Source organism: Gopherus evgoodei, chromosome 2, assembly GCF_007399415.2.
Source record: "Gopherus evgoodei ecotype Sinaloan lineage chromosome 2, rGopEvg1_v1.p, whole genome shotgun sequence".
Lineage (NCBI taxonomy): Eukaryota > Metazoa > Chordata > Testudines > Testudinidae > Gopherus > Gopherus evgoodei.
In genome coordinates, this window is record NC_044323.1 from 221,239,364 (window position 1) to 221,258,255 (window position 18,892).

At 41.2% G+C, this 18,892-nt stretch overlaps 1 protein-coding gene across 31 annotated transcripts in view; it reads left to right on the plus strand.

Annotated features, from left to right (window-relative positions):
- DTNA (dystrobrevin alpha) overlaps nt 1–18,892 on the plus strand; it is a 324,921-nt gene that overhangs the window by 302,114 nt on the left and 3,915 nt on the right. For 20 of the 31 annotated variants that reach the window (XM_030553035.1, XM_030553013.1, XM_030553020.1 and 17 more), the window contains 4 exons: nt 4,134–4,293; nt 8,796–8,885; nt 9,478–9,646; nt 10,612–10,744. In XM_030553035.1, coding sequence (XP_030408895.1) covers nt 4,134–4,293; nt 8,796–8,885; nt 9,478–9,646; nt 10,612–10,744 — 552 coding nt within the window. Of the gene's footprint in view, nt 1–4,133; nt 4,294–8,795; nt 8,886–9,477; nt 9,647–10,611; nt 10,745–13,591; nt 13,641–18,892 lie in introns of all 31 variants that reach the window. The other 11 variants (XM_030553024.1, XM_030553025.1, XM_030553038.1 and 8 more) reach the window with 1 other exon arrangement.

Sequence of the window (18,892 nt, forward strand, 5' to 3'; positions counted from 1 at the left end):
CTGCTGGAGTGCACAGCCCTGCCCCCCCCCCAAGCACTGCTTTACTGCGTTATATGCGAATTCATGTTATAACAGGTGACATTATAAAGGGGTAGAGGGGTATGTACTTAAAAATGTTGAGCACTAGTGTATAGTTCTTCTTTGAGTATATGTCCCTATGAGTGCTCCACCGTAGGATGTGCATGCACTCTTGATCAGAGACTGCAAAGTAGTGCTCCTGAGCAGAACAACACCCCGTGCTCCACGCAAGGGAATATAAGCAAGCACCAGCCTGCTGCCACTCAGTTCTTTCTTGACCACCTGTGGATCAAGACAGAGCATTTGCTGTTAGCTGTTTCAGCTTCCCACCTTTCTTTCACCTTGTGAAAGTCTTTCTTCATTATTTTTGTTTCTTAGTTATTTATTTATTTTTATTTTTGAGCTCCCAGAGGAGAGTTTGCCACCTTCTACTTCTGTACCTTTGTTTGTGCTGGAGCACAATTTGTTATGCCTAAGACCCCAGTGTTTAGACTCTGCCAGATTTGCCACAGGCCTTTTCCCCACAGTGATGAATATTCAAGTTGTCTGTAATGTTTGAGGGACTCCCAAATCCCCTCAAAGTGCAAGGTCTGTCTGGGATTTAAAGGCAGGTCCAAAAGAGATAGGGAGGCTAAAGTAAAACTTATTTTAATGGAATGTTCCCTAGCTCCAATGGAGTCCCCTATTCATTGGCCTCAACATCACAGGCCACTTCAGTCATCCGTCCAGGTTCATCTGTGACCATGGACATGAAGACCTCAAAAAGGAAGAAGCACACCTACCCCACCAGAGAAATGAAGAAAAAGGGTAGATCACCCCATAAAGACCCACACTCAGGAGACCTCCCATCCCTTAAAGAGTACTGTAGGGGCTCCAGCTTAGTCTGGTACCAAAGTGTCGATACCATGTAAGAAGCCTTGTCTGGATAAGCGCTCTACCAGACAATCTAATGCAGCAGCATGGCCTGATCCTCCATGGCACCATGATACACATAGGGCCACTCTGCATCCCTCGGTACTGACTTCTTACTCAAACTATGAAGACAGGACTTTGCTTCAGTCCTGCAGCAGCCTCCATCTCACTGGTCCACAATTTCATCTCTGGTAGCAACTCAAGCCTCAACTATAGGCTGTCACAGCCCTCCAGCTCCTTCCAGGTTTCTGTCATCTGAAGCTCCCATCGTTTCAGATGGGCCTGAATCTCTGTTGTAGCATAGATCTGTCAGAGCCCCCTCAGTGGTACTGCCAAGACACCTGCAGACTGAAAGCTGCCCCCTCACTGGTCATGATGCCTGAAGCACTTACCTGGTCATGATGCCTCAGGCACTTAGCTCAGGAAACAAATGATCAGACTCTGAGATCTTGGTACAGGAATCCATCTCAGTACCATACCATCCAGCTCCCAAGAGTCCCTCTACTGAGGAGGATTCTAGAAAATCTGCCAGTCCCAGGGACTATGACTAGTAGGGACCCATTCACTGTCCCTCCCAATGGCATCCTTGGAGTCAGTCTGATGACCAGTTTTATAAGATGCCAAAAGGAAATTACAGGCAGCCACCAGTACCAGCCACCAGTGAGTTTCAGATTGTATTTTGAACTGTTATGGAAGAACTGGATACACAGTGACAGCACATTCCACTAGAGTTGAATCCACATCTCTGGCTCTACTAAAAGACATTTCTATAGCAGAAATCTGCAGGACTGTGACTTGGTCTTCTAGTCATACATTTGCCAAGCATTATGCCATCTTACCTGCCTCTAGAGATGACACTTCCTCTGGTGATGCAGTTCTACAAACGTTGTTTGGTTTACCTCCCCAGTAACCACTTCCTCTGTGAATTACTGCTTGGGAGTTACTTTTTGGGAATTACTTCCTGTGGTAGAGCACCCACAGGGACATGTGCTTGAAGAAGGAGGAGGGGTAACTTGCCTTATAGTAACTTGAATTATTCATGATGCTTTTGTCCTTATGGGTGCTTCACCTCTCGCTCTCCTTACCCTTTGCTATGGAGTCTCTGGCTTCGTGGCTGAGAAGGAACTGAGTGGCAGTGGGCTTACTATATATCCCTATATCCCCTCATTTGGAGCATGGGGTGTTCTGCATAACTACAGGTCCACAAATACTACTTTGCAGTGTCTAATTAAGAGTGCATGTGTGGAGTGGAGGCAATAGGGAGGCAGTTTGCTGCTCTCTGGTGTTTTGTCCAGTCTGCTGTGGGCATGGCCCCAGTGGAGTTTAGAGAATCACCAAGGTACTCTAAATTCTGCCAGCTGGTAACAGTCCCCAGGGGACTGGTTATGCCAAGTCTGCACCAGCTGAAAACTCCCCTGGTCTGGCAGAATTCTCAGCTGGCCAGATCCAGCTATTTTTGCATACCTTTGCACTACAAGAATGAGACAGAAGGGGCCGGAAAGCAGGAGAGCATTGGTCCCTATGTGTTCAGATTTCCCGTCACTATTATTTAAGTGTCCTAAAAGTTTTCACTCCAAAAGAAAATATTAAAATTATACTTGCCATCTCCTATCAGAAATGAGTGTCTCACATAAAGGTAACTTTCCCTTGCAAAGTCCTGCTTCAAACCTCTCAGGTAACTTCTGCCAAGCTTACTGTAGTGTCAACTTCCATAGCATTGTTTTTCAGCAGTGGCAGTGTCCCTTTAAAAAAAAGTATCCTGATCAATTTGTTGGAGATTAACCAGCAATAACAATGCTGCTTCTTTTCTGATCAGACCTATTGCAGTAGGTGCAAGGTAGGCATAATTAGGGCCAAAATCTAGAAAACAGAAGTTGGCTTACAAATCTAGAAGAAGAAAAGTAGACCAATTTTATAAATGGTTGTTGCTGCCTTTTTTGGCATGCAGTTAGCAATATCTGATCTTCATCTCTGAGAAAACAGTCACCAGAACATTGAAGGCATATGGCACTGAAGGTGCTAAGGAATCCAACTGAATTTTTTTAATTGATTGTTAGTGCTAGCCCAAATAAATTGGGGGCGGGGAGGGGGATCTCACTAGAGATAATGTAAGTTTTCAGTGAAAACTAACACACACGAGCACTGGTTCCTGTTTAGTGGCACTCATGTTATCTTAGTCATAGGCCTCTGCTGAACCCCAATTCCTAATCATGCTAAATAGTGTGTGGTTTGTTTGGTTGTTTTTCTTATATTGACATATATTCCCAGGAACTGTCAGGCAGTAAAGGAAAAGGGCATTAATTCACTGTGTCCCCTGGTATCACTCACACAGCTCCACTTTTAAAAATTATTGTTCTTCAATGTATGCCTGAATTTCAGTTAAATGATACTAACTCTCAGGTGCTAACAGCATGACATTTTATATGACTGATGTTAAAACATCTTAACTTCCATCCACTGGACCCATAACAGGAATTTAAATTGCCTGTCTGAACAGTACTTTGGGAGAGGCTGAGTATATCCTGTGGAGTGAACAATTTGATAGTGAATGATTTAGTGGTGGCTAAATAGCTCACAAATCAAGAAGAAAAGCACAAATCTGTACTATTTGTTGGGAAGGTAAGATTTTATTTCACTAATAGGTTTAATTTACATTCCAAAACTTGATTGCATGGATGCCTTCTTGTAACAGTGATTGAGGTGTAAGAGCATGAACTTGACTAGGTAACATGGAAATATTAACCCCCACGAGTAGCTTCAACTCCTTAACCAGATTGAAAGTTGTCTTAGTGGCAGCATCCTTCCATTTCCTACAGACTGCAAGAGTTGTCTTCCTAAGAATGTCTGAATATTGCCAACACTCTTAATTCTTTCACGGAAAAAAGTCCCAGACCTTAGATTTAAAGACAATAAATATCTTCTTTAAATTTTTATATCCAACCCAGCCTGCCATGTTTCAGGATCACCTTCTAATATATCTTTCCTACATACTACATCTTTACCATGGGTTGCCATAGCTGTTTCCTAACAAGTTGGGTGCAATAGGTTTCCATCAACTGACTTAATATTACCCTATTTTCTGCATAACTGCATGATATCAGCTGAGGTTTCACTCAGCCAAGTTAAGGAATGGAATGAAGATGACGACCGCTGAGTGTTTTCTCTTGTAAAGACCTATTTAACCACTTGTTCTTATTTTCCAGACTCAAGGAGCAGGCTCCCCTCGATCTTCACCCAGTCACACTATCAGCCGACCTATTCCTATGCCAATCAGGTCTGCGTCTGCCTGCTCCACCCCAACCCATACACCTCAGGACTCTCTGACGGGTGTGGGAGGAGACGTGCAAGAAGCTTTTGCGCAAAGTAAGTTGCATTGTTAAGTTATTATTAGTTACCCAGAGAGCATATGCAAGTGTCAGGTGAGGAGCTGAGGCACAGGGAGGCACAAGGTCACCCAGATGTCTAGTGACCGAGCCAGGAATAGAATCCAGATCTCCTGAGTCCTATTCCAGTGCTCTATCCATTGCAACTCAATCTGTTTGCCATAAAATAAAGACTTGTTATTGACCATTGCAAGTTGGTTCAACAAGCAGGGCTTTGGGGGGATGAGAGGATGATGTGAGAGGGGGGAAGTATTGTGCTGCTTCTCCTAAGAACTGATGGACTTTTCCATTGTGTCTAATGATGTTTACCAGAGCATTGCCATCGGCTGCTGTGCACTTTTCGTTCTCCTTCCTTGGTGTTAAGCAAATTGCAAAAGGGTGGAAGGTCACTGATTGTTTGCTTTGAAGTTCTAAAATCACAGATTAAATAATAGGCTGAATATAAAAGAAAGTAAATAGTTTGTGTGACCTGAACATGGAAATATCCCCCGGCCCACGGAATTACTCTCCCAAATGCTTGCATCCCGCAATTTCCTTTTTTCTTTTCCTTTAACACAAAGGGTCTAATTTTGCTCTCAGTTACACCATTAAAAATTGGAATGTGTCAGTGGAGTCCCCCTGGATATATCCTGCTGTAACTGAGAACATAGTTTGCCCTCCTGGGCTCAATTCTGCCCACCCCTGCAACTTCCATTCATTTCAGTGGAAATTGCATCTATGAATTTGATGACAAGAGTGAGCCCTAAGGTTTTTTCTTTAAAGAACTAGTTAATTCCCATGTTAAACCCTGTCCAGCTGTTCCTTGTCCCATGGCACCAGGTTGTTAAACGTGTATTCTGTGAGAAATGAACACACAGTGTGAAATTTTCTTCTTCCAGTCTAAAAAAAAATGAGAGAGACGTACAGAAATAGACCACTCTCTTAAAGAGTGGTTTCTTTCAGAACTTGGACAGAGAGAGATAATTTAGCAGCTACAATAAAATACATGGGCTGCCTCAGGCAACTGCTTTTAGTTACAGCAATGTGTTCTGCTCAAGTGAAACGGCAATGTCAAAGTATATTCTCATATGTACAGTGATCACGCTTAGAAACAACTACCTTTGGTATATACAGAATTTATCCTCAGTATTTATCTTATTCTAGTTGTATAAGGCAAATCTGGGCAGTTTTTAAGCAAACAGTTGTACAGTCAGAGTCCTTTTAAGTTGCCCATAGTGAAGGCGCTGCATAGAATAGAGCACTAGCTCTCCTATATTTTCTCCTCATAGGCCTGGTCTACTCTACGAGTTTATCTCGAATTTAGCAGCATTAAACTGAATTAATCCTGCACCCGTTCACACAACGAAGCCCTTTATTTCGATATAAAGGGCTCTTAATATCAATATCTGTACTCCACCCCGACGAGGGGTGTAGCGCTGAAAACGGTACTGCCATTTCGAATTAGGGTTAATGTGGCCACAATTCGATAATATTGACCTCCAGGAGCTATCCCACAGTGCACCATTGTGACCGCTCTGGACAGCAGTCTGAACTCGGATGCACTGGCCAGGTAGATAGGAAAAACCCTGCAAACTTTTGAATTTCATTTCCTGTTCGCCCAGCATGGAGCGCTGATCAGCACGGGTGACCATGCAATCCCAGAATCCAAAAAGAGCTCCAGCATGGACTGTACGAGAGATACTGATTCTGATCTCTGTGTGGGGAGATGAATCTGTTCTATCAGAACTCCATTCCAATAGACGAAATGCCAAAACATTTGAAAAAATCTCCAAGGCTATGATGAACAGAGGCCATAACAGGGATTCAACATAGTGCTGAAACTTAAGGAGCTGAGACAAGCGTACCAGAAAGTCAAAGAATGAAATGGACGCTCACGGAGGGAGGGGCGACTGACAAATGTAGCTATCCCACAGTTCCCGCACTCTCTGAAAACTATTTGAATTCTTGGATGCCACCGGCAGACACGGTGCTGCAGCACTACATAGCAACATCCCTTTCCCTTCCCTTGCCTTGCGGACGGCACACGGTACAGTAGGACTGATATCCATCATCGTTGTCCCATGAATGCTCCTTGTCGGCCTTGGTGAGGTCGGCCAGGGGTGCCTGGGCAAAAATGGGGATGACTCCCAGGTCATTCTCTCCTTTAAGCTTTGTCTAATGGAGATTCACTCCTGCCTGGAATATCATAGCAGCTAGAGGCTTCCCTGCCGTCCTGCCTTTGATCTCTGCTTGCAGAGGCAATAAAGTCAGTGTTGTTTCTTATTCCTCCATTTTTTATTACTTCATCACACAAATGGGGGCATAACTGCCACGGTAGCCAAGAAGGGGTGGAGGAGGAGGGAAGCAACGGATGGCGTTGTTGCAGGGGCACCCCATAGAATGGCCTGCAGCTCATCATTTCTGCGGGATCTCTGGGGCTCTGACCCAGAGCAACCATTTGCCTCTCTGGTTCTTTAGTAGGCTTGCCTGATATTCTAGGCAGGACTGACTCTCCATTAGACAAAACTTAAAGAAGAGAATGACCTGGGGAGTCATTCCCATTTTTGTCCATGCGCCCCTGACTGACCTCACTGAGTCCGGCCAGGAGCACCCATGACAGCAGCAGACGGTATAGTATGACTGGTAACCGTCATTGTCAACTTGCAAAGCAGCAGACGGTACAGTAGGGCTGGTAACCATCCTTGCTAACTTGCAAAGGCAAGGGGATGCTGCTGTGTAGCGCTGCAGTACCGCGTCTGTCAGCAGCATCCAGTAGACATACGGTGACAGTGGAAAAAAGGCTGATTGGGCTCCATGGTTGCCGTGCTATGGTGTCTGCCTGGGAAATCCAGGGAAAAAGGGTGCAAAATGATTGTCTGCCGTTGCTTTCATGGAGGGAGGATTGACTGACGACATTTACCCAGAATCATCCGCGACACTGTTTTTGCCCCATCATGCATTGGGATCTCAACCCAGAATTCCAATGGGCAAGAGAGACTGCAAGAACTATGGGATAGCTACCCACAGTGCAACGATCCGGAAATCGACGCTAGCCTCGATACATGGATGCACACCGCTGAATTAATGTGCTTAGTGTGGCCGCATGCACTCAACTTTATACAATCTGTTTTACAAAACTGGTTTCTGTAAAATCGGAATAATCCCGTAGTGTAGACATACCCTTAGAGAAAGTCTGTATAGGCGTGAAGCTGAGAAGGCATTACAACTCTTCTCAGAAATGTGTGTGTGTGTGAGAGAGAAAGAGAGGGAGAGAGAAAGAGAGAGAGAGTCTTTGAATTACTTTCCTGCAGTCATTTTCTTTAGGAGAATTTATGACTTGAGATCAACAATTTTAAGGGCTGTCAGTTTAAAAGACATTCCAGATGCCAAATCCTGCTAGCTTCTATGCATCATCCCCTCTGAAGTTAGCTAGGATTTTAAGGGTTGGGTCTATTTATATATAGTTTGTTCAACTACACTAGGATATGAGTTTGGGACTCTGTGATAGCATAGGCTGGGAGCACACTATACCAGCCGTGTCAGCCCTGAGGCTGAAGGATTTCACTTTGCTCTCTAATAACCTTCCCTGACTGATGCTTAAGGTGGTACTGAGGAGTTCTGCAGGAAACAACATCTAGACCCTCCTGTATTGGAAAGAGGGTCTCAGCAGCACAGGGCTATTGATGGTGGGGGTAGTGGCTCTCAGGGTAGGCAGAAGTTTGCTGTGAATAGGGGGTAGGAGAGGGAGCAAAGGGAGCTACTCAGTCTTGGCTAGGGGGCAGCCAGCTCTAGGGAGGGAAGTGGGGTCCTGGTGGTTCCTACCTGCTCAGCAGCTACTGTAGCCCCTCTGAGTCCCCCTCTCACCTCCATCCCCAGGTGTAAAGGAGTTGGGAGGGGCAGAATCCCCACTGATATTTCCATGCTGACTCCCACTGTTGTCCCTCCCAGCCCACCCTAGTTCCACCCACCCTGCTGGGTTGTTGTTTTTTAAAATGGGAGTCAATTATGGAAAATACAAGCAGATTCCTGAGCTCCAAAAGATACCATGAATGGGGTGGGAAAGGAAAATCCATATAAGGCCTAATGAAATCAACCATGTTTCTTCAACATTGACCATATTTATACAATAAGAGTCATTAAACAGAGCCATGGAAACTTAGGGAGAAATAACTTTAGTCCACTTCCCCCAGACATTTCATCTCTTAGCCCTGGTCTGCTAGTGTCACCACACAAATGTGAGTTTGATTGTAATTAATAACTTCTAAGTTTCTGGCATTGTGAATTAATGAAGCCTGATATTGAGCTGCTGCTGCATGCAGTGTAAGAAAGTGAAGCTGTTCTGCATATAAGTTTTGCATGTGTCCCTTTGGAAGGACTTGAATCCTTGAAATTATTATGCTGGCAACTTAGGATAACGTTAAAACTACTTCATACACAAAGCCATAATTTGTCCTTTGAGAAAAATCTTAACTTTGTGGGGGGGGGTTCTTTTTCCTGCCGCAGGCACAAGGCGAAATTTAAGAAATGACTTACTAGTGGCAGCAGATTCGATTACCAATACCATGTCTTCTCTGGTGAAAGAGCTAAACTCAGGTGCGTGAGGCTTAAGAGCATGATCGTGGTACAGTCATTTAACATATATTTAAAAATAAATAAAAGGGAGCTGAGGAAAAAACACCTAAATGGAGTTCTGGATATTTTTGTATTTTATGGAAAGAAAACCTAAAAGTGGTAATTTTGAAAGCTACAGACACTCAGATGCAATTAAAGCTTCGATTTTTTTTTCAGAAAATAACATTTTGGTGCATCTTAATTATTTTTAAAAAGATGCCAGTAGCACAACAATGCACCTGTATCCTGATGTGCAACGTCCAAGTTCTCCTGAGTCTAGATTTCTAGCTGTGCCAAATGGCATATACTGTGGTGTCCTTTTTCGCAACATATGCAAATGTCTGCAGAGGCTCTATTATGCTGTACCGCCACAGAAACACGAGGTGACTCTGTAAATAGAGAGAGAACATATGGCCACAGCATCCATGTTGCCTGAAACATATTAGTGTATTCACAGTTGAGAGATATTGGAATTCTAACTTGGAGAAACAGGAGAATATTTAGAGAAATGAACCAAGCCTACTAGCACATGTGAAAAGTAAATGTAGCCATAATCACCTTTTGTGGCTCACAGAGATGGGCAGCGAGACGGAGAGTAACGTGGATTCTGAATTTGGACGGACTCATTTTGATGATCTTGTTCCATCACCGACTTCTGAAAAGGCTTTCCTTGCACAAATCCATGCCCGGAAGCCAGGATATATTCACAGTGCAGCTGCCACTGGCACCATTCGCAGTGACATGTGAGTACCATTTCTATTTTTTTCATTCATTTTGTATTGAAATTATGATATTTCCCCCTAGTAACATAATTAAATCTAACTGGGGGGAGGCTCTTTGCCTATACAATAATAATGAGCTCTCTCAGCTAAAGGAGTCATGGCAAGAAGTGGTCAGTTGATACTCTTGATTCCAATCTGAGACTTTTGTGAGCCCATAATAAGAAGTGACCTTGCTGAATTTCCTAATGGAAATCCAGTAGCTGAGCCTTTATATTTGTGAAGTTTTGCTAGAGTACAGTTGGCAAATTTTAATGGTTTAACATAGAGCTGGCTGAAAGATGACAATTCTGTTTTACGACAACTTTCAAGATTTCAAAATTTGTTTTTGTTGCATTGTGGAATGAAAACAAAGCCTTTCAAAGGTTTTCACAAGTTAGAGTTGTATTGAAACTTCCATTTTCAGATCAAAAGGGTCTCTCTTTTTCTGTCTCACCCACCCTGGACTATCCCATCTAAACCTTCATTGAAATCAGTATGTCTTCAAGAAATGTTTTGCTGTCAGTGAAATGGCATGTTTCATCAGAAACTTTTCAATGAACTCTAATTTAGGACCCGATCCAAAATCGACTGAAGTCAATGGTAGTCTTTCCATTGACTCCATTAGGCTTCGGCGCAGATCTATAGAGCCAAATCTTACTCTCAAGGAAGCTTTTGAGAACATTTGTCATTGACTTCAATGGGAGCATGATTGGACTGTGAATGCACATTTAGTAGGGCATGTCCCTTAATCTCTTTCATGGGTGCTAAATCACTGCAGAGGTGGAACTTGAGGAAAGGTTGCAAAAATAAAAATAACTTCAAGAAAATGTACATGGAGTTGAAAACATAGATCCTGCTTTTCTCTCTGTTTTCATTAAAATAGGGAAGTTCTTTTAATATTGAATGTAATTCATCTTAGGAGGCTATTTATTAATAATTGTCTTTAGGGTTACAGAAGATGGAGACCCCTATGTTAGAGCAGATGATGAGAACTATGAAAACGACTCTGTCCGCCAGCTGGAAAATGAGCTCAAGATGGAGGAATATCTGAAACAAAAGCTGCAGGATGAAGCCTACCAGGTAAGAAAGGAACCCACCAAATAGTCTCGTCTTAAAAAGGATATTGTGCTGCATTAGGCAACCATCTGCAATTTCTTGTCAGTGGCTGTGCTTCCAGATTTTAAAAATATATTATTCTCAAAACTCTCCTCTCTCATGCCTCCCCTTGATAGATAGATAGATCTTACACACACAAACGCGCACACAAAGTGCTCAGAAGGAGCTCATCAATTGACTTGCTTAAGGCTGACATTAACTTTCACAAGGTCATTAGCTAATCCTTCATAATTGCCACTGCCAATCAATTTCTACCAAGCCTCTCACACAAGAATGCTTTGTATTGTAGAGACTGTATGCATGTTGAGCTCAGTTTTTTGTTTAATAACATAAAGCATCTCTGATGTTCTCTCCATGTTAGGGGACTGGAGCCACTGAACCAGTCCTTTTAAAAGAGGATGTTTTTGTCATAATCTAGGATGGGGGAAAGGGTCTGGAGTGAGTCACATGATATTTCAAAGGTCCAGCTGCTGCATCTAGTGAAATAGGGCAGTGAGGCCTCAGCCTGGGGGACCTGGCTTGTGAATAAGTGACCTGGTGATTAGGAAAGTGCATCTGTAGCTTCAAGAGCCGCAAGGGGTTTCAAGCCAACTGGCCCTGCACGTTTGGACTCTCAACGTATCTTGCCTATCTAGTAAATGATGTGCATGTTTGCATGGTGGAAGAGATCAGTGCCTGTTGTAAGTTACTCCTCCTCTGATCATCCAGATGTAAAAATCAGAGTGAGCCAGATTTTAAAATGTCTATTGGCTCACATCAGGCTTGCCTTTGGTTTTGAATTTCGTAGTTTTTACATAAATCTGCTGTACAAGACTACGTAGCTCACAGAAAGTAATTTCATTGTGATGGTCTTTGAGGACACAATGACATTTCGTCCTCATCCTTGCTATGCAACGTCTCAATATGGCAACAATGGGCAACACCTCAATGTTCTGCCAGTGTTTTTACCCAAGATAACAAATGACAAAAGGGGGCAGTCCTTAGGTTTCTTCTGAGTAAGTGGAACTGCTGCTGCTGAGTTAGAACATGGAAAGCAATGATTTTATTATGTAGCAGGAACACCTTAACAATGACATCGGCCAAACATTATGTCATTAATTTCTCTACTTCTACTGACACTCAATTTTTTCAATAAAGGGAACGGTGTAATGATCTGGCCAATATTACTACCTTGCAGCGCAGCTCCATTAACAAATACATGTTTTTAAACTTGCATGAATAGTCACACTAATTACAATGGGATTACGCAAATGCATAAAATTAAGAAAGTGGGGGAGAGCCTGCAGAATTACAGCCATTATTTGGGAGGTGAGAGAGAGAAATTTTGTCAGATACCTTCCAGTATTGTTGCTTCCTCCAAAATTGGCTTTTATGCTGTAGTCCAAAATAGTCCCAGAAAGTCAACACGTTAAATCCTGTTCCCATTGAAGTCAATGGAAAACTTCATTGGGGCAGATTTCACAAAGGGTGAACATTAAACCTGTCTTGTTTCCACTTGGGAAAAAAATAGAAATTAAAACCAGAAAAGAACTAACTTTTTAAAAAATGATTAAATTGGATGATATGAAATGCTCATCCCAAAAGAAGAGTTCAGTCTGTAAACTTTTCCTGAGGAAACTTAACACTTTGCCTCTAAGCTGTAGAGTTCTACTCAGAAATTATTTGATAACAGAAAACATTTGTTTGCTAGAAAACATTTTCAAGTGATGACCATGGCTCCTAGTATGCAAACCTTCCGTTGTGTTAGTACTAACATGAATGGTGCCATTGGGAGTACTTGAGTAAGAGCTGCTAGGATGAATAAGAGTTAGGAAGGTTATGTCCTTTTGAGTCACTAGAACATCTGACGTGGCCTTGGCTCTCTTCTCTGATTTGGGATTAATGCATAGTATTTCATTATTCAAGATCTTTTTCCACTGATATCCCTGGATAGTCTTTAAAGTCAAAGAACATAGAGCTAGGTTTATCTATATTTTTAAAGAAAGAAGAAGGCAGTACATTTATTTTTCAAGTGTTCCAGGGAATGGTGGTGGGAAGAATTGTGTAGTTTGAATCCAGCCTCTAGAATTTAATATGGTATTTCTTACTTTTCATGTTCATAAACATTTCCCATTTGACTAGATAGCCTAAAACAAATGATGGCTGTAGTTGCTCTCATAATACAACTGTCAGCTGAAAAAATCTGCTCAGAAAATTACTGCTACTAGGCTTACAGTAGCTTTTGTTGGTTTAAGAATGATATTACATGTATTTCTCTGTCTCACTGTATGTAAAGGCAGTCCTTTTAGATGGACAGGTAGACTTATTATTGCATAAGAGATGTTGGCACAATACCCAGTGTTTTTGGTCTGTGTGACCTTCAAGCAAGCTTTTGCAAATGAAACTCTGAGACACTAGAGTTTAAATGGAACCAGATTGTCCACAAAGAGAGTGCTTTTCTGCTATGTGGCCGCAGCAAACCTCATGGTACAAGAGAGTCTGTGACAAGAAGCCTCAAAAGCATCATCTTTTTCCGCTTCCTCTTAAGCATGTAGCAAATAACAAGTGTTATCAGGAGGAACACACTTAATGCACAAACCTAAACGCTAACAGCGCTTACCCTCCCATGTCAGTTAGCAGATATGGTCTTGTTGTAGTTTCTTGCTGAATGTATTGTAAGAGACAGTTTTCCTTAGTCTTATTTCCTGTCCCCATTATTGTTCTCTCTTATTTCCTCTCTTGTGCATGGCTTTATTCCAAATAATACACTGGCCTGGCTGCTCACTGGCTTAACTTGTCATCTTCTTGTTTTATGTCCTTTGTTATCTACAGGTCAGTTTGCAAGGTTGAGTGCAATATCCTTCTATCATTCTCCTCTCAAGTAAGTATTACCTTAATATAGGAGAATCTTTTCAACTGGAAACTTGTAATTCAGATGCACTGTGCCTTCTACTTCATGTGCACGCATGATGATGCTGTTTCCTCCCTTGCTTATTTCCAGACATCCAAGCATGAATTATCTCTAAACCATGCCTAATAAGCCATCAAAAGTGTGGTCAAAGTGCCGAGGATCGTTCCCACACACTCTTTTATTTTGTTATCTTACTCTGTTACGCAGAAGGGCAAATGGTCTTCTTAGCTATTAATGGCAATGCATTAAGTGGCCATGAGAGAGAGAGAATGATCCAGTGATTACGACGCTAGTTTGGACTTCAGGAGACAGGGGTTCTGTTCTCTGCTCTATGCGTCAGTTCCCCCTGTGTACTTCCCTGACTCACTGGGGTGTTGTGTAGATAAATTCATTACAAATTGTGAGGTACTTCAGGAATGGGTACCATACACAGGTGCCAACTTTCTAAGTAGTGCTGATGTGCACTGTTAAGTGGCTGCCGTGTTTCATGTGAGAGGAGGCTGCATTTTAGTAATTGGCAAAGTAGATCTTGTTTATGTCAGTGTGATGGCAAAATTTGGCCCTCTGCTACTGGTGTGCAATTCCCAGGGAGTTTATTAGGAGTGATATGCCTGTAACTGATGCTAGAATTTGGGTCTTTGTTTGAAAAGCACTTTGGGGGATGGGAATTAAAAGCTGCTATTTATTTTTTTTAAAACCCTCTCTCAAATAATAGTTGAAAGCCATCAGTGGGACAAAAAACAAACAGCAATCTGACAAAATATCACAACACTGAATAAGTATACACCATGACACATGTTCCTATTTCCATACCTCCATCAGGTTATACTCACCTCCTCAGCTGCCTTGGTATGTGCCTGGAAAGTGAGCAGCTATAGAAACACATTTTCTTCTTTCAACATACCAGAATTGTTAGTTACCAGTCAAGTTACTAGATTATGAAAACAGATCACGCTGCAATAATGAATGTCTATAGAAGTATAGAGAGTTCAAATGTTCATGTAGCATATGCTTTTATATACATTATTATAAATTAAAATTACAGTGGGTGAAACATGCTGATAAAGTAAAAAATTATCTGAAACCCTGTCCCAAATTCAGGTAAAACTTTTTTTTTTAATTTTAATTATTTATGTTTGTTTTAAAAAGTTCAGGTAACTTCTTCTAATATTTTAACTTTAGCGAGCCTCTGCACTTTCTGCTTCCAGCTAGAAACACCAAGTCTAAGATATTGTTGTAAGAAAAGCCAAGTTGTACAAAAGTACAGATTATCTGAAAATGTGCATCCTCGCCCTGGTTGGTGGGCTTTGAAGGTTCAGTTAGCATCTCATCTCTTGGCTCTTTTCTGAAACATTTGACGTTAACGCAGCACATGATGGGTGGGATTTCTGAAAGCGCTCTGTGTTGACTTAGCTCTACTTCTGTTGCAGTCTACGGTAAAACACCTATTGACCTCAGTGGGAGCAGTTAGGCCAACACTGAGCATTTAGAAAATTCCATCCTCTGAGGGAAAACTTGGCTTCAATGAAAGCGATGGCAAAACTACCTCTGATTTCACTGGAGTCAGGATTTCGCCCTATATTTTTATCCTAAGACAGCAAACTATGTTTCATCAATGCCACATCTGCACAGGATTGTGTGATACAATTTAAAATAGCCCCCTCAAGTAGTGGATAGAATCCATAGTATGCAAGCCCATTTACTTCAGGAAAAAACAATGTCTCCTTTGTACTTTATTTGTTATTAATATTTAATCACTTTGGAAAGAGAAACTCCAAACAATTTATACAGGCTGCAGTGGTTAAAGCACTAGCTTGAGTCCTGCCAACTGCGTAACTATAGCAAGGGGCTGTCAAATCTGCATTTCTATTTCTTGGGAACCCCTGCTGTTGACTATAAAAAGCAGTTATTTTTAGAGATCGTATTAGCCAACAAATTCTGTATAGAAATACTATCAGCACTGTATTGCACAGGTGTTAGGTGAAAGGCCAAGTGATTTTTCTACCCCAAAACAATAATCCCCTGGAACTGCTCTTATAAAATGAAGTTTATTAAGAAGAATGAGAGGACAAGTCAGAACAGTGCATTATAGACATGAACACATTAATATGATTGACAGACTGTCACAGAACTCCATTTGTTTTCTGATTTATAAAGCTATACACTTCATCATTATTATTTAAAATTATTATATCCTATTTGCATTTTGGAATAATGCTACAGGAAAGTCTCTGGAAACGATCCTGAAAACATCTGGTATAAATATAACAAATGCAGTCTCAAGAGAGCAAGTGGGTTCTTGTAACATATAAAATATAATTTAATCATGTTTTCAATTTAAGTTTTTCATATTAAAATAAGTGGCGATTATTTTTATATACCGTGTGAAACTAAAAATAGAACTTGAAATTGTCTGAGCATAAACATTTTTAAGTTATTTTACTTAAAATAGAGTTTAGGCCTAGTCTGGTTCCCATAGCTGCCAGTGGACTTTTGCCAATGACATCAGTGGGAACAGAACCAGGCCACTACTGAATGCAGGTGTGACATATTAAAGAGGGGTAAGTTGTGGCGTGAGCGTGGTCCCATGTCAACTTCAACTTATTGTATTTTTTAAAGCAATATCTTTGGTGGTGATGCCATGGCAACATTTACTCAGTCACATCCAGTTCATTTTTCAATTAATGCTTATTGTTTTTAAAACAATTGTAAGGTGTGTAAAGCTCCTGAAAGCCATGCTTAAGGTACTAGCATGTAGGAGAGTATGGGGCGAAGGGGATTCTTTATTAAGTCTCACTTTAAATTATTTTTATTTGCATTTTAGTTCTCTGCTATAGTTGAGAGCCAAATCCAACACCCATTGATGCCAATGAGAGTATTTTCCTTTGACTTCAGTGGGCTTAAATCAGGCCCTAAATTATGAATGTGAAAGGAACAATTTGCCCCTATGTTCCACTCAGGCATATTACACTCAACTCAAAAAAGGAGTGAAGCTAGAAATGTGAAACATGTCTTGCTTTTAGATCTCTGAGACTTTAAAGCAAGAGAAGTGGGAAGAAATTTCAGAAGTTTTGTTTTATGAATGTTTAAAGTTAGAAACATCACACGTGCACACTAGATTGTTTTGTGTACATTTTTTTCAGAAGCATTGTAATGATGTTTTGGTTATCAGTATATTTGTTTAGGACACTTTAGTCTACTGGAACTCAGTAGAGCTTCTAAGCTCCATAAGCCAAGTAGCTTTAGATCCACAAACGTAATAGTTACAGTGACAGCGATAGACTCAGGAAGTCACTCTATTAAAGTTATCAAAGAGACAGTTAAAGGGTAACTTGATCACAGGCTATAAGTGCCTACCCGGGGAACAGAAATTTGATAATAGAGAGCTCTTTGGTCTAGTAGATAAAAGCACAACATCTGATGGCTTGAAGTTGAAGCTACACAAATTCAGACTGGACCTAAGGCACAAATTTTGAACAGAGGATAATTAGCCATTGGCACAGTTTACCAAGGATTGTGGTGGATTCTCCATTTGAAATTAGGATTTGATGTTTCTCTAAAAAATATGCTCTAGTTCAAACAGGAATTAATTCAGCGAAGTCCTATGGCCTGGGTTATACAGGAGGTCAGAGTAGACAATCTTAATGGTCTCCTCTGGCCTTAGAATCTATGAATCCTATGAAGAAAAAAAAATCATGAAAGGATGTGTACAATTAAGTCAGCTCTATTTAAAGTCACCAACATTAGGAGACTTCTCTCTTCCTTTGTGAATTTTTAAGTGTATCTGCCACACTTGTCTATGGGTGAGAATGCCACTGCGCTAGGGAGTCCTAAGCATGGGTCCAGAACCAATAAACTTCCATGTAGAGCTGAGCAAATAAGTGATTATTTTTGTTTGTTGCCTGAACCAAGGGCATGAGCAGCTCTAGGCATTTTGCCGCCCCAAGCACAGCTGGCAGGCTGCCTTTGGTGTCATGCCTGCGGATGGTCCACCGAAGCCGCGGGACCAGCGGACCCTCCGCAGGCATGCCGCCAAAGGCAGCCTGCCTGCCGCCCTCGCAGCGACCGGCAGAGCACCCCCAGTGGCTTGCCACCCCAAGCACGCGCTTAGCGTGCTGGTGTCTGGAGCTGCCCCTGACCGGGGAGGTGGAATTGGGGGAGATGGACGGTTGCTTTGAACCAAACTGAACAATTTAGTTTTTCTCATCAAAACAGAGAAAAACAAAAACCAATTGAATACAACATTTCAAATGTTGATTTGAATCAACATAAATGACATTGCCAAAGGAAATGTCCATTTGAAAAAAAAAAAGTCAGAATGGTTCATTTTGACATTTTTGAAATGTTTGTTTTCAGATTTTTTTCAGCCAGAACTATGTCAGATTTGACCCAAACTTGCAAATAGTTTTGGAGCCCTAAAGAATGTAACTCTCTCAGCAACTTTAATACTTGCCAAAAAAAATTGCATTTAGCTTTACTTATGTGTTCTGCTGGCAAAACTTGTAGGATCCCAAAGCCAAATAGTTCAAGGTTTATATATTATTCTAAAAAGGCACATTAAATATAAAAATAGCATTACATGGAACATTAAGTTTGAAAAAAAATCAAGCTCTCACTGTGTAATAAATTTCAAAAGTTAGGTTATTTCCATCCTGCTATATTAACTGAGCTACAGACCACATGTGTAATATTTTATTTTTCCTCTTTAATATGACTTTTAATGTATTATTCTTTATTAGTAGTTTATAACGCAAAAATATCAGAAATGCAGTGTGGCCAAATTAACTTTGGAGGAGAGACTTTAACGTTCAGTGCATGATTTTTCAACTTTAACATTGCATGAATACTAGGATTTTTTTAATCATTAAATTATACTACAACAGGAAATAAACTGTGGATGAAGTTATAAATATGGGGGGAGGGGACTCCGCTATTACTAATCACTTGAGATTCAATTTGTGATTGATTATGTCATTAGTAGAACCCTTCAGTGTATATATAATTCTGTAATTCACTGGCACTCATTTCTTGTACACAACCATCTCTTCATCCCAATGCCAGGTCTGGAACAAAAAGAAGCTTCCTGGAAATCTATAATAACCCCTTCTCACACCCACAAATATTCATCTAAGGCATAGTGTGTGTACAGTAAATTAAAAATTTACTGAATTATATACAATGCTATAAATGGATCTTAATGTTCTGGCCACCTCACACATCAC